This window comes from Poecilia reticulata, linkage group LG12 (genome assembly GCF_000633615.1).
Source record: "Poecilia reticulata strain Guanapo linkage group LG12, Guppy_female_1.0+MT, whole genome shotgun sequence".
Lineage (NCBI taxonomy): Eukaryota > Metazoa > Chordata > Actinopteri > Cyprinodontiformes > Poeciliidae > Poecilia > Poecilia reticulata.
The window spans coordinates 9,864,844-9,880,300 of record NC_024342.1 but is presented as its reverse complement, the minus strand read 5'-3'; the positions used below and the strand labels follow the sequence as shown (position 1 = coordinate 9,880,300).

The 15,457-nt window shown below is 38.5% G+C and overlaps 1 protein-coding gene across 3 annotated transcripts in view; it reads left to right on the top strand.

Annotated features, from left to right (window-relative positions):
• The first annotated feature begins 7,601 nt into the window (after positions 1-7,601).
• Positions 7,602-15,457, top strand: part of ppef2b (protein phosphatase with EF-hand domain 2b) — a 10,354-nt gene continuing 2,498 nt past the window's right edge. The window contains exons 1-18 of one of the 3 annotated variants that reach the window (XM_008423780.2): positions 7,603-8,028; positions 8,285-8,354; positions 8,468-8,485; positions 8,597-8,605; positions 8,836-8,963; positions 9,985-10,039; positions 10,180-10,355; positions 10,483-10,597; positions 10,689-10,735; positions 10,812-10,978; positions 11,750-11,786; positions 11,877-12,026; positions 12,118-12,468; positions 13,580-13,786; positions 13,902-14,044; positions 14,422-14,528; positions 14,608-14,771; positions 14,863-14,950. In XM_008423780.2, the coding sequence (XP_008422002.1) occupies positions 8,303-8,354; positions 8,468-8,485; positions 8,597-8,605; positions 8,836-8,963; positions 9,985-10,039; positions 10,180-10,355; positions 10,483-10,597; positions 10,689-10,735; positions 10,812-10,978; positions 11,750-11,786; positions 11,877-12,026; positions 12,118-12,468; positions 13,580-13,786; positions 13,902-14,044; positions 14,422-14,528; positions 14,608-14,771; positions 14,863-14,950 (2,014 nt within the window). In that variant the 5' untranslated portion in view covers positions 7,603-8,028; positions 8,285-8,302. Of the gene's footprint in view, positions 8,029-8,284; positions 8,355-8,467; positions 8,486-8,596; positions 8,606-8,835; positions 8,964-9,984; positions 10,040-10,179; positions 10,356-10,482; positions 10,598-10,688; positions 10,736-10,811; positions 10,979-11,749; positions 11,787-11,876; positions 12,027-12,117; positions 12,469-13,579; positions 13,787-13,901; positions 14,045-14,421; positions 14,529-14,607; positions 14,772-14,862; positions 14,951-15,457 lie in introns of all 3 variants that reach the window. The other 2 variants (XM_008423781.2, XM_017308033.1) reach the window with 2 other exon arrangements.

Below are 15,457 nucleotides of genomic sequence, written 5' to 3'. Positions count from 1 at the left end.
CACACGCACACGCACGCACACACACACACACACACACCTAGGGAGAATTTAGAGAAATCAATTAACCTGACAGTCCATGTTTTTGGATTGTGGGAGGAAGCCAGAGTACCCAGAGAGAGCCCACACATGCACAGGAAGAACATGCAAATTCCATGCAGAAAGACTCTGGGTCAAACCCAGGACCTTCTTGCTGCAAGGCAACAGTGCTACCAACTGCGCCACTGTGCAGTCTGTAAAGAAAAAAAGTTCACATTTACTTAGACACAATAGTACTAATGTTTTCACTCAGAAGGAGTTCAGAAATCAATATTTGGAGGAATAACCACAAAGTTTTCAATGGGGTTCAGTGCAGTGGTCTCTTAATTTTTTTCCAGAGCTGTATATGTAGGTGTGTGCGTGTCTGGCCTTGTATTTGGTACATTGTGGGTACTAACTGCTCCCTATGGAGCCCCCTAAGAAGAAATGCTGTTTTTGGGATAGGGGTTATGTTTAGGAGTAAGATGTGACTTGAGTTTAGATTAGATTTAGGTTCATGGTAATGGTAATTGTTAGGGTAAGTATCGGGGTTATGCTATAGAAATGAATGAAAAATGTTAGTCAATGTAAAGCCTTTCTGAAGAGAGAAATACATACTATTAGTGTGTGTGAGTGTGTGTAGGTTCATTCATGTATGTGTACGTGCAATGAAAAAAAGATTGAATAAAAGATACAGAAAAAAAAGTAGCTATTTTGAACATATGTAAGCAGTTAAAGATTGTTCCTGAGCTTTAGGTTTAATTTGTTAGTTGAACTTTGAAAGATAATTTCCCATTGCTACTGAGGAAAAGAATACCTGGAGTTTGCTTGGCTTAGGTAAGAATGATCATAGTTGTGAAATTTGAGGTTGATTAGCTCAAATTAACAGCTAAACCTCCTGAGACTCCTTTCAGTTATTTGTGCTCAACAGCAATTTTTTCCTAAGTCACAAAGGCATATTTGTACAATAGCCTAAGTCATCTGAACCCCCTGATTAATTATTATTAACTATTTTGAAAAGAGTTAATAGTATTTCCAACCTCTTTTTAAATACCAACCAGACGTTTATGGTGGACCTTTGCATGTATACGTATATTATGTAACATGAATAAAAATGTATGTAAAACTTACATTGAATTGAAAAAATTGATTAATTTTGACACAGAAAAAATGCGTAGTTATTCAAAGTGGTTAAAAAGCTACTATCTAAGGAAACCCACCAGATTGCATCGAGTCACTGACTTGCAGCATTTAATCCTCCTGGATGAGCACATAACAACAGTCACTGCTATATGTACACATTCTGCTTATAATAAAGTAATTATCTATTTCCTATGCCACTACTCATTCTTAGGCTGTTTTATTTTTGATTAACAATACAGATAACTTTTTTTTATTGTAATAGAAAGAAAAAAACCCAGCAACTATTCAGGAAGCACAACAGCTTTAGTTCAGATCTTATTTTCCAGTTTGAGATCCACCCCGATGTGCTGTTGATGGCTCCTAGCCACACCACTTGAACAAGCTCGAGCTTGTGTTATCTCAGAGTTTAACCGGGGTCAAACTTGTGCAAGACTTGGATGGGAGGCACGCTAAAGGTCACAGAGGCTAAGGGGGCAGCTGTGCCACACTGAGCGGGGGTGTCTGCAGGTGCTCCTCTGTGTGAATGTACAACCAGATCCCTTGCATAGTTTTATGTTAAACCAAAAATACCAAATAACGTTGTGATGGATTCCATGTAGATTTAAAGTATGTAAAGAACTGCACAAAACCGTAGACCGCGGATATCTACGGAATTTAAGCTTAAATTATCTGCTTTTATGCATCTCTTATTCATTGGCTTGAAATAACAGTGAACTTCCTCACACGATAAACACAACAACATCAAAATGTTGTTGTACCGTGTCATTTATCAAGGACACGGTAAAAAAATGCAGCAAACAAATCCGAAAAATTGCTGCAGGTGATGTTATCTGGAAGTGTGGGAAAAAAAAAGAGAGAGAGAGAGAGAGAGAGACGTCTCGGAGTTAAGAGTTGCAGTACACAGTGGCGCTTTGTCCTCAGGTTCCCTCAAATAAGATCCCCTTGCCAAAAAACGAAGCACAAGTAAAAACTTTCTCATGAGGCCCAAAATGGGGCATTTCTCAGGTGTATTTGTTATCAAACCATATTTCACCAGAGAGCCAGAGGAATGTCTGCTTCAAGCAGAAACAAGACAGAAGAAACCATGAGAGGAATTTTAAGTGCCGACCACGATCAGAATGTTTCGTGCTAAATTTGGACTTGGAGAAATAAAACCAGCGGAAGCTTTGCAGCAGTTAACACTTGTGGATCACAGTGCTGCACCCTGTTCATACCCTATAAATGTACACATTTTGTGAGGCTAAAACAAATATTTCAAGAGTAGTATATAGTCTGACATTAAATCCAGTCTTCGGAGTTACCAATTCATGAAATATAGACAGCTTGTTTTTAACTAAATATTTAGCTATCCTATAGCAACCAAGCCATTAGAAGTCCTGTTGCAGTTTGCCACAAACAATGAAGGAATACATCATCTGTACACTGTACATAATCCATCCCAACTCTAAGAGATGGTGGAGGCAGCTTTCTGCTTTTGCAGGTTGCAAAAAGCTTGAGTTGGGCAGAAGAAGCTTAAACTTGGGAAAGAATAAGTAAGTAACTTTCTAGAGATGTAAAGCTGAACAGAAGTCAGACAAAAATATTCAGAAAACTCCGTGATCGACAATTTAAGTATTAAAATAAACTCATTGACACACTCTTATTGCAAATACTGATAGACATAAATATTACAATATATATAAAATATTTGATCAAGTTAGAAAGTTTGGGACCGTTGAGATGTAGGTCATATGATCCGTTACCTAAACATATATGCATTCGGTTTTTGATGTTTACCTTCAGGGAAATATTTTCAAGTTGCTATTTTGCCCTCAATGTTCATCTAAAGAGCTTAAATCCTTTAGCTAATGTTGTGATATCCTATATCGGTCTTATGGATTTATACCAAAGCTAAAAATATTTGTTGGGGTTCTGCATGAGAGGCTCGACAAGTCTCAACAATCCTGCTGAGGTCTCAGTCACAGCTATCAATATTTCCCATTATCTGCAGGTCTGAACTTCTCCTAGCATTGGCATAACTATCTGTCATGATAGTATGACTGTTAACACGTGATGTTTGCTTCTTAAGATTTCCGTTAGCAGCAGTAGAGCTACAGCTATTCTTACTGGGTCCAACAGAATTAGATTTCCACAAAAGAAAAAGTGCATACCTTGAACAAAACAAAAACAGAGATGTTTATACTTTCCATTTGCTCAACAAAGTGCAATCATTATTTTCTACATTCTGTAATGTTACGCATCACGTTTCAAACGTAGATATACAAATAGACACACATACATGCGTATGACCTGCATCTGTACACATACATACACATATACTAGCCTATAATTATACAGTGCATCTGCACATCATACACACTATATATACAATTCTTACTTAGATACATATTGTTTTATTAATATTTTTAGTAGTGAGTTTGACATGTTTATTTAGCAAATTCCATTCAGTCATGCGCCCATACAAAACAGTGCATGTGACGGCGCTACTCCTTGGTTGAGGTGTGGTAAAGTTTCCTACGATTGCATACTTTGTCACATATGTATAATTCTCTACACTAAAGGAGGGATTTTTAAATAACATAAAAGGCTATTTTAAGATGGATATGTTTCTAATAACAATAATCAGTGAGTACAAAAATCTGTCTGTTCAGTTTCTTGTGCATAGAGTGATAATAGTCCTGTAATCACACTTGTATGCAGAGCTCTGTTTTACATACATGATAATTTATGTAGCATATCTCCAGTAGCATCTGATGTAATCTATATAGTTCATGGCAAATGAATAATACTACAAATAGGTATTTACTATTTGTTTTGCAAGTACTGAAGTTATTTTTCTCTTTCAAAATAGTTTCTTTTATTTGCTCAAGCTATTGCTGTTTGTGTATTTTGCACACTCAAAAACATGTTTTGCAACAGAATTTTTAATGAACAATATGTCAAGGAAACCCGATGCTTTACTTCCTGCCAGATCTATGCCTCCCCAGTTCCTACCCTGCAGCATTCTTTGTTCAGCTCTTGAAAGGTAGTAATTAAAGTTTATTTTATTTTTCACTTGCATAACTCCAATGTTCCCCTATGTTGAGATGTTCTCCTTAAAGTGTGACAGGATGAGAATCCCCTAAGGTTGAAAAGTGATTCTACATGTAATAAATGGGAACAGGCTCCTGCAAAAGTTCTACATGTTCTGAACTCGTCCAAGCAGTTCTATGCAGCAAGAAGACAACTGAGCTCGAATTCCAGCCGAGACCTTGATGCATTGAATTTATTAATCTATGGGCACAGGGGATGGTCTGTGTGCGGTTAAAGTGCAAGTTGTTTGTTGCAATGATTTTTATCTTTTTTTTTAATGGATCAATTAAGTTTAGATATCCTAAGCTCTGACACAAACTGAATAATGAGTCCTCTGTTTTATGAAAATGATTTATAATTGAAGTTTATTAAAAAAAAATTAATAATGACAAACTGCACTTTGCTACACATTAAGGTATTATTCCGAGTCCTCTCTTAGTCATTGGGTACTTCAGGGCTCCATATCAGGTCTTTTCTCACTATATTTTCTTCAAAGTGCATTTTTTAAAAAGCATAAGATCACCTTCTGTTGTTGTGCTGGTTTATTTAGACTTTATTTGTTTTTTCCAGTTAACAGAGATGCATCTACTCAGACTTTGTTGGATTGTTTTAGAATGCATGTTCAGATATCAATGCACATAAACACCATTAACTTAACAAAACAGATTTTTGCTTTAAGAGCCCAACCATGTAAAAAAAACATAAATACTATTAGCCCAAGCAATTTTTCTTGCAAGAAACCTTGGAGCAATATTTGGGTGACAAATTAGCTCAGTAGTCAAGCTAAGTTTTTTCACGATGCTTTAAGGTTAAGACCCACATTCCATTGTGAGACTTTAAGGCAGTAAGTCGAGCCTTAATTACATCTTGTTCTGATTATTGTAGATATTTGTAACCTGGTCTTGACCTGTAGTCACTTTGGTGCCTGAAAGATGTTCAAAATTCTGCAGTAAGCCTTCTGACAAAACGTAATGGTGATTATTTAAGGAAATGGCCCATGGCTGCTATCTTTCAATTCAATTCTTCATACAGTATGAAAAATGTATAGTATGTTTTAAGTATCTTTGATGGCCATTGCTGTTTCAAACTTTTTTCACATCCTGTCATGCTACAACCAGAAATTACCTAATCAGGTTAGTTTGCCGCAACTGTACGATATACCAAGTTATGCACAGCTGTGAAGTAAAAAGAAAATTATACAACATATGTCTTTTTTTATTTTTATTTTTTGCAACAACAACAACAAAAAATGGCGTGAATTTCTATTCAGACACCCTGAGTTAGTACTTTGCATAACCCACTTGTGCCACAAGTGTTTCCAGCTACATCTCTATCAGCGCTACACATTCGGAGAAATAAATTTTTCCTTCCTTCTTGGCAGAAAAGATAAAGCTCAGGCTGCACGGAGAAATCCTGTGAGCAGCAATGTTCAAATGTACTCTCATCTGGTTTTTGGGCCTGAACTGAGTGACCCTTTCTAACACATGGCTATGTTTTGTAATCCATTCCATTGCAGCTCAGCTTGTACGGCTTTTGCAGCCTGTAACATGTTTTCTTCTGGAATTTGCCTGCTCCATCTTCTCATCGACTCAGACCAGTTTGTGCTCTGCATCCTGACGGATGAAGATGAAGTGTTTAGAGTGATGAGCAGCTTTTCTTATGCGTCAATCATTGCACCAATAAATTAGAATCTTATTGATCAGCTTGTTTGTTTTAGATTAATTGCACACAGACCTGTTTTGAAACCTTTATTTGCTTCCAACTCACAAAAACACGACACTGAAGTTTAGAATATTACATCAAATAAAAAAAACAATGAGAAGTTATGTTGAGAAACCGGCTTAAAGGGTTTTCTTTTCAAATCGTACTATTAATATGACAAACAAGCAGAATGGGAATGCGTACGCTAATTTAATAAGACGTACCTGTATTGTCGGCTAAAAAAATTCAATCTGGCTTGACCCCTCAGTCCAGGTGTTGTCAGTGCTCTCCAGTAAACAAAGTTCCCACAGGGACTTTTTGTGGCCTTCCTTCTAATAATCTCCCTTATCAGCCAGATTTGTGGAATGCACAAATAACTATCCTGTCAACATATTTCCCACCTGAGACGTGGATCTCTGGAGCCAGAGTTACAACGGGAATCTTTGATTCTTCTCAGCTCTCCTTGCCCGGTGGACGGACGCCCTCGGTCTGGGAAGGTGCTGTCGTTTTAAAACGACAGATTGAACAGAGTTCTGTGAGGCGTTCAAAGCTTGAGATGTTGTTTTGTTACCTAACTTTGCCTTAAATTCACAACTTTATCCCTGATCTGTCTGTCTGCTCTGTTCACAAGACTAGTTGTTCACTCCTATGCACTAACAAAGCCCTGAAGCCTTCAACTGAAGAACTTTAGCTATAATCATGCACAACTGCATTTAATTAGGCAAGCTCTGAAGAAAATTAACTCACTGGATATTTCTTTTGGGGCATCATATTAGAGTGGGTTCAAGACAAAGGCACCCTACAGTTTTAATTTGTGAAATATGTTTAAAACAATTCACCATTTTCCTTCCACATTACAATTGTTGCTCTGCTTTGTGTTGCATCTTACATAAAATCCAAATAAAATAAACTGTTTGTTGTTGCAATGCATTAAAAATGTAATAAATAAATTTTAAAAAAATTTGCAAAAATGCTTTTGCAGGGCAGTGCACATTTTATATATGGAGGCTGTTTTTAAATTTGCTACATTTGAAAACTTTTTGGTTGACTTGTTTTTTTTTGTTTTTTTTGACCGTATAAGGAAAACACACCACCCACACAATACATCAGACTGCCCACACACAATCAGACACGTGCACGTCTCTGTGGGTTAGCGCACCTTCGGCCTTTTGAAGCCTTCCGTGAATAAACCAAGTCCTTGAAGGCCAGACGCCTCCCACAGAACCGTTGTTGTAGCGGTGAGTCGCAGCACGGCCAGCTGCCGGCGACTGGGATCACACAGAGCCTTTCTGGGGCTGATGAGTGACTTAGAGAGAGAAAATATTTTCACAGATCCAGCGGCGGATGATTCCAAAATGCATTTCAACACATTCCCAGTGAGGGGAATGTGTTGAAATGAAGATTTCAACACACTCTTGTGTTGAAATTCATTCACCGATGAATTGCAATGAATTCATCGGTGAAGCTTGAAGTGCAGAAAAGATCAGGGGAGTGTGGGATATTTATAATTAAATTTGGGGGGGTGGAAAGGGGGACAGAAAAACTAAGAACTTTTACACTTCAAGACACATTTAAATAATTTAATAACAAAAGGCAAAAAAAAGTTTTTCTGGTGAAACACATATGGATATTATTTTTTACGTATCAGACAAGTCAGGGATCAGTGCCCAGGTTTGTCCAGTGAGTCACAACAATAACTCAGCCTTACATGAGACCACGTGAGGTCCTTTTGAAGAGCTTGCTGCCCTTTAGCAGAGCCCTTCGTCTGTTTATTCAGGGTGGATGTGAGCTGTAGTAAAGTTTAATCCTAATCCACCTGCATCTCGTTTTGAGTGAGTGATTACAGTAGCCTGTTCGAGACACCTGGCTCTGATATGCCCCAGGGCTTCGGCTGATGCATGGATGTGTAGCTGAGAAGAGTTACAATATTACAGGCACCAAACCTGGAGAGGAAGCGAACAATGAGATAACATGTTTTAATCCATTTTCTTTCATAGCTGTATCGTTGCAGCCGAGGAGTTTTTTTTAAAACAAAATGGACATATCTGCAAGCTGAGGAAGTTAGGGGAGGTAATGAAAGACGGGCGACTCCTATAGGTGAGTTTTCTTTCTTTTTTATTAAGTCATATTAGCTGTTTTAAGCAAAAAAAAAAAAAAAGAGAGAAACAATATGTCCATTGAAATAATAATTTTATCTTTGGTCCTTACATTGTTTAGAGATTTCATTCAGCATCTGTTTAATGAGTTGGAAATGGTAGAGGAGTGTGCTACTTTGTGTGTAGATAATTTATTGCTGAATAGTTGAGGTTGCAAAACCCAAGGTCACATATCTCAGACTTGATCTTTCTGACAGGGAAACCAGCAAAGGATCATGGGATGCGGCATGGGAAAATCAAGAATCCAGCCAAACAAATGTGACAGAGGTGCAAAGTTTTTTCTTTGGTCTTTTAATTGAACACAACTTTAAACAAGTCCTCCCTTTTATTTCTGACCCTCAATAATTTTTTTTATTTATTTATTTTTTGGTCATTTTCAGTGAGCATTTCTGTTCCAGGTAATTTTATTTACCTTCGTCAAAACCTTAATTATTAAAATCTGTACTCGGACTTCTCATTTTATGTTTAATTACTGTAATCTTATTCCAAATTTCATGCACTCGGAATAGCTGCCACGGGTAGGTCGTTTCTTTCCAGGATGATATTTACTTTGAATTGGTACTCCGAACACAGAGAGAAAACACTTGTTGGCTCTTGGAGGTGTTTTGTTACGTTTAAGAAACTTTCCTCTGAAGCCTAACAGCTTAGATGTCCTAAACAACTAGCTGAAGAACGTCCTCTTGGCTGAATTTCAGTGAAACAATGCCACTTAGACACGTTCCTCATGTCTCCTTCTGCTGTTTGTCAGCAATTAGAGCAGCTTTGCTGATCCAGCGCTGGTATCGACAGTATGTTGCCAGGCTGGAAATGAGACGCAGGTGCACGTGGAACATCTTCCAGTCTATTGAGTATGCAGGCGAGCAAGATCAAATAAAGGTGAGGTCCTATTTTTTGCACAGAAAACATTAGCCTCCAATATGTGAGTAAAAATATTTAAAAAGCACCTTGCAAAAGAATAAACCCCCGTAAACTTTGTCACTGTGCAACCACAAATTGAATGTATGTTATCAAAATGTTATGTCATAAAAAAAAAAAACACAAAGTGCCGTATAATTGTGTAGCTATAATCTGAAAAGTGCGGCCTGTTCAATACATCCTCACAAAATGGAAGGGGAATGTCTCCACCACTAACCAATTAAAATATGGCTTTCCAGCAAAGCTAACAGGCTGGGGAAGCAGAGCATTAATTGGAGCAGTAGCCAAAATGCCCATAGTTACTCTTGAGCGGGTGCAGAGATCCTCAGACCTAGATTGGAGAATCTGTGATGGTAACTGTAATTTCTACACTTTACAGATCTGAACTTCATTGCAAAGAAATTGCAAGACAGAATGGCACTGCTGAAAGAAAGTCATAAAAAAGTTTCATTTTTGGAGTTTGCAATGAACCACATGGATGGCACATGGAAGAAGGAGTTCTGGCCAGATGAATAATAATAATAATAATAATAATAATAATAACAATAATAATAATAATAATAATAATAATAATAATAATAATAATAATAATAATAATAATAATAATAATAATAATAATAATAATAATAAACAGGCTCAGCCTTGATTAAAAAAAAATGTACATTTGGGATGTCTGTTGTAAGGCATTCTTTGGAGCCCCCTGCTGGTTTGGAGAACCCAAGCAGCAGTTTACTTCATGTTATGTTTTAGGTCAGCTGTGAAGGTGTAAGGCAATAAAACAATAATAAGTGCATTTAACTGTTTCTTTGTATGCAACATGTGTTCTGTAAACAAGTTCACGCTCTTTGTACGATCGGTTGCCTTGATGTTAGTGGACTGCACATTACAATCAGTGAGTTTAAGTTTGGAGCTATCTTCATGTAAACGCTGAACTTTGGCATTTTCGTCATTAAAACATTTCAAACTGTGATTCCTCTCACAGCTGTACCATTTCTTTGGCTTCTTGATGGACCATTTCACCCCAGCCAGCAGCGAAAGTAAGACTGTCATCTATAAACACTTTAGCCCCCCTGTGCTATATTTTTTATTCATCAACACTCTGCTCGTTGTTCCAAGATTTAGACTCACTTTCATATTGATCCACTTCCTTTTGACTTCCTCTCTGTGTTTAATGAAGGAAACCTAATATCTCACATCTTTCGTGAGAATGAGGTCTGCCGTGACGCAGACTGGGAAAGATATTTCTGCTACAAAGACATAGAGGTACCGCACAGTTACTGCGGCCCCCACCTGACTTTCCCCATGACGTTCTGTGGGGTGTCCAAGCTAATGGAGGCTTTCAAGCTGAAACAAGTAGGTGCATTGGTTCACAAAGATCTGTGATAGTAGATGGGAAAAAAAGCCCAAATGAGAAAAGAAGATAAAAGTAGGTGTTTGCAAGGTTTTCTTGGATAATTTATACATGTTTTTCTCCCAGTAGCAGCTCCACGCTCGCTATGTTCTGCAGATCCTTGGAGAAACTTGGAGACTTCTAAGAATCCTTCCAAACATCAATCATGTGTCGGTCTGCCACACTAAGGAGATTACGATATGTGGTACACTGAAGCAGCTCTTTCTAGGAGTTTTATTTTACTGCCTAAGTAACATTCTGTTTACTACAAATGTTTTTTTTTTCTTTGTTCTCAGGAGATTTGCATGGGCAGCTTGAAGATCTGCTATTGATATTCTATAAGGTATCAAAACATATTGCAGACCCTCATATCGTCAGTCAGGATGTCCATCTTAATTTGTTTTTGTTTTTTTGATCAGAATGGTTTACCCTCATGTGAGAAACCTTACGTCTTCAATGGAGACTTTGTGGATCGTGGCAAGAATTCTTTAGAGATTCTGCTCATCCTGTTTGGGTTCCTGCTTGTTTACCCCAATGAAGTGCATCTGAACAGAGGGAACCATGAAGATCACATTGTGAACTTAAGGTAAAATCTTCACTTTACCTTTACATTCCCAATACCTGCAAGGTGCTTAAACTTATAACATTTTGTCACAATACAAGCATAAACATCAATATATTTTACGACGTTGCAGACGCAGTGAAGTAGCACATATACAGTATACTTATACTTTTTTTTTTTACAAATGAAAGTCTGAAAAGTGCCCCCTTTACTCTGACATGCACAAATAACTGAGTTCACTTAATACGGATGTCCTGTGGAGGCGGTCAGAGGTCTTTTAGTGGAGAAACACTGAAGGCAAATCAGGTACAAGTTGTGAAGAAATTTAAAGCCAGGTTGTGTCATAAAGCAATATTCTGATATTTGTATGTTTTGTAAAAAGAAATGTTCAAGCCCTGGTCCTTTGTAGAGGAGTGGCAAGAGGACGGTCATGGTTGAAAAATGGCAAGTCCTGTTTTCAGGTTGGCACACGTCGCATAGGGGATAAAGAAAACAGGAGGAAGATGGTGCTGTGGTTAAGATTATTGTGGTACAAATTGAATATTTTTCAAAAACCCTGTTTACCTGAGCACAAGTAAAGCATGGTAGAGACAGCATCCTGTTGTGGGGATGCTGTCCTTCAGCAATGACTATAGGAAAGCTGCTGACATTGTTGTGGAGTTGCTGCTTGCAGCCCCACACTTTCATTTCTGACCTCCTTTAAAAATTTCAAATGAATACATACATTACATATATAATTTGCACTAGCCTAACGTTGATAATCCTTGTGTGGTTTTATTAATGTGTTCCCTTCAGATATGGTTTCACCAAGGAGGTGTTGGGAAAATATAGAGTGAGTACGCAAATTGACACAGTCAATAGCAGCATGATGAAACTGTGGATTTTAGAGCAGATCATCCCGTATAGTTGAACTCACTTTCAGGTGCACGGCAAGAAGATCCTAAAGCTGCTCCAAAAGATCTTCAGCTGGCTCCCTCTGGCCACAGTGATCAACCATAAGGTCCTGGTTGTACATGGAGGGATCTCTGACTCAACAGACCTCGACACGGTCGCCAGGATGGACAGACACAGAGTGAGAGAAGCTTCCAGTTCAAGTCAGATTTGAGTGTTTTGTACAATACAAACCCAGGAAAGCTGAAACTGTTGAACCTGTGACTGCGCAGTATGTGTCGGTCCTACGGCCTCCTAAAGTGATCCGTCCCACACTCAACGGCAACAGAGCAGGGAGCGGCAAGGACGAAGACGCGTCCGGACCAGCAGAAGGCCGCCGCCGCCGGGTGCGTTCCCTGACCAACACCTCGGCCCCGGGTCAGAGGAACAACATCCCGCGTCGCTCCCTCCACAACCTGCCCACCGGCGGCGCCCAGCTGAACTGCTCAGTAGAGGACGAGCTGAAGGAGAGGCGCAGGCTGGCTGGGTTCGATCAGACCTACAGAGAAGTGAAGACGTTGGACTCTGACTCGGACCCGGAGTTTGGAGAACCCACAGAAACACACGGGCACGAGTGGAAACAAGTAAGACTGTAGACATGTACAACAATTCTCGGTAACACTTTATTTGAAGGGGGGCGAATAAGACTGTCATTACACTGTCATAAACATGACATAACACATGTCATGAACATGAATAAGCCTTCATGAATATTTATGACTGTTGTCATAAAGCGTCATTCGGTAAATTATGACACTTTTAATACAAAGTTGACATTATTCAAAATGTCTTTGTTATGACAACTTGACATTAACCAAGAAATCATTACTGATATAAATTTGTTATAAAATTATAACTGATTGCACTTTAAAAATTTGGTAACTTTATGTTATTAAAGGTAAAGTTTAAACAAAGTTTCAACTTTGTATTAAAAGTGTCATAATTTACCGAATGACGCTTTATGACAACAGTCATAAATATTCATGAAGGCTTATTCATGTGCATGACATATGCTATGTCATGTTTATGACAGTGTCAGGACAGTCTTATTCACCCCCCTTCAAATAAAGCGTTACCCAATTCTCTTATAACAAGGGAAGGATAGACGGATCTTAGTGCTAAAACGTCAAGATAACAGTTTTTGTTTGTGCAACATACTGTCCACCATAGTAGAAGGTAGTGTGTATTTAAAAACTCATTAATTGAAATGTTTTCTCTATCATTTAATTATTTTTGTTGTATTTTTTAAGTGCTCATTATGATTAGTATCGACCTCTATTTTTTTCCCATTTTGCCCTGATATTGTGATACTGGCAGCCTAACCAGCAGGGCAGCTTATTATTTTCCGTGCGGTGGAGTGGCTGACTTCAAATTATTTTCAGACCTCTATAATGTTTTACAATCTCCTTTCTGAAGGCCCCATGACCCCTGCATGGTCTTCATTCTGACTTCAACACTCAGGCATGCACCACACTAAATGCTGCTTCAAAATGCTGAGTGTTGATGTTTTCACCGTGTGCACTTCAGATCATATTTTATTCCTTGAATTGATTTTTATTACATTTTACAGAAATTTGCCATTTTTAAAAACGATTTTAAAAGACCCATACGTCCATTTATCAGTGTCCTATCTTTTTTTTGTGTTATTATTTTATGTGAATGTGTTTTTATTTAACAAGTGATGTATGCGCTCAGATAGTGGACCTGCTATGGAGCGATCCGATGCCTCAAAATGGCTGCTTTTCCAACGAGGTGCGAGGCGGAGGCTGCTACTGGGGGCCAGATGTGACTGAGGAGGTGCTGGGAAAACACAACCTTCAGCTTCTCATCCGCTCCCACGAGTGCAAACAGGATGGCTACGAGTTCTGCCACAATCGCAGGGTGAGCACAGAAAGAAACACGGTAAAAATAATAATAATAACAATAAAAAAAGCAAAAACTCAAGTTCTGGAGGGAAAAACATGAGCTCAGAGTGTTTTTTTGTTCTCCCCCCCCCTCCCCTCCGTTGTTACGACAGGTGCTGACCATATTTTCAGCCTCTAATTATTACGAGGTGGGCAGCAACAGAGGAGCCTACATCAGAATGGGTCCCGATCTGGTCCCTCACTTCATTCAGTACCAAGCCAGCAGGACATGCAGGGAGCTGACCCTGAGACAAAGGTCAAAAACTTTAGCAAATAATCCAACTAGAGAACACCAATCAGGCTCAAATTTATGACTTATTAAGCAGCACAAAAGCACAAAATTAATTTATTTTGTTATTGAAAGAGAGAAGTAGATTATTTTATACTTATGGTACAGTAAAAAATATTTTGTGTTGAAATTTCAATTTTATGTTCAACATTAAGGATTCTTTTTATTAGTTAATTAATTTGAATTTTACTGAACATATTTGTAGATTCAAGCAAATAGCCAGAGGAAATTCAATTAACTAAAACAAAGGTTGTTTTTTTTTTCAAGAAAAATGTTTCTTTGCATCTTAAGACTTCTACTCCTATTTGTAAACTGAAAAAGTATTTTGACGTTTTTTCCACCAGCGTTGGCTGGACAGAGAGATCGGCCCTGCGAGCGCTAAGGCAGCAACTGTTTGTACACAAGTCGGATCTCGTCGGTGCCTTCCAGGAGTTTGACCCAAACAACACCGGTACAGAAGCAGCAGAACCATCGATCTTAATACCCGTTAACGTGACAGTATCAGGAAAAGCATCTCTTATTTATTTCAGGGGTGATTTCTCTACGCCACTGGGCGACAGCTACAGAGAGAGTGCTGAAGCTGGGTTTGCCTTGGAGGGTGCTGCGCCCGCAGCTCATCAACAGGGCCCAGCACGGCATGGTGGACTACCAGCAGTGGATACGAGAGCTCTCCATCACTGAGCCCAAACCAGAGGTGTTTTCTTCAAACACATCTTCCAACTCGCTGCTCGCTCTGTTGTCACGACTACTTGAAACATGAGAAAGTAATTTCAAACTCCTGGCAGGTGTCGGATACCAGCATCATGGAGACGATGTACAAAAACCACTCCAACCTGGAGACCATCTTCCGCATCATAGACACGGATCACTCAGGTGAGCAAGACGCAGCGGGCGTACTTTTCATCTGTGGACGGCCTAAAAAACCCGCAAAAAACGTAAGAATAAATTATTATATTCTTACTTTGATCCTTCCTAGTTAAATTTAAACAGGAAATCAATACATATATAAAATAAACGAAATAGATCTGCAACCAATCATTTACATTTGGCAGAAAAAAAACGCCTGAAAATGTATACCCAAACTAAAACAAATTCAATTCACCAAAATTTTAACCAGATTTGGAAATAGAAAATGCATAATTTTCTTAAAATAATTGTTCACTAGAATTTGTTTTAATTATATGTTTCATGAACCGTGCTGTAGTTTGCAATTTTAAGAAAATTCTGCATTTTTATTTCAACATATTTTCCAACATTCCAAAACAATTAATTACCATTTAATTGTGATATATTTGAATTCTCCCTGCAGAACAAGAACCAATACTGGAATATTTGTGCTTACTTAAACAGTGGCGGAGCCAGAAGGGGGGCCGGGGGGGG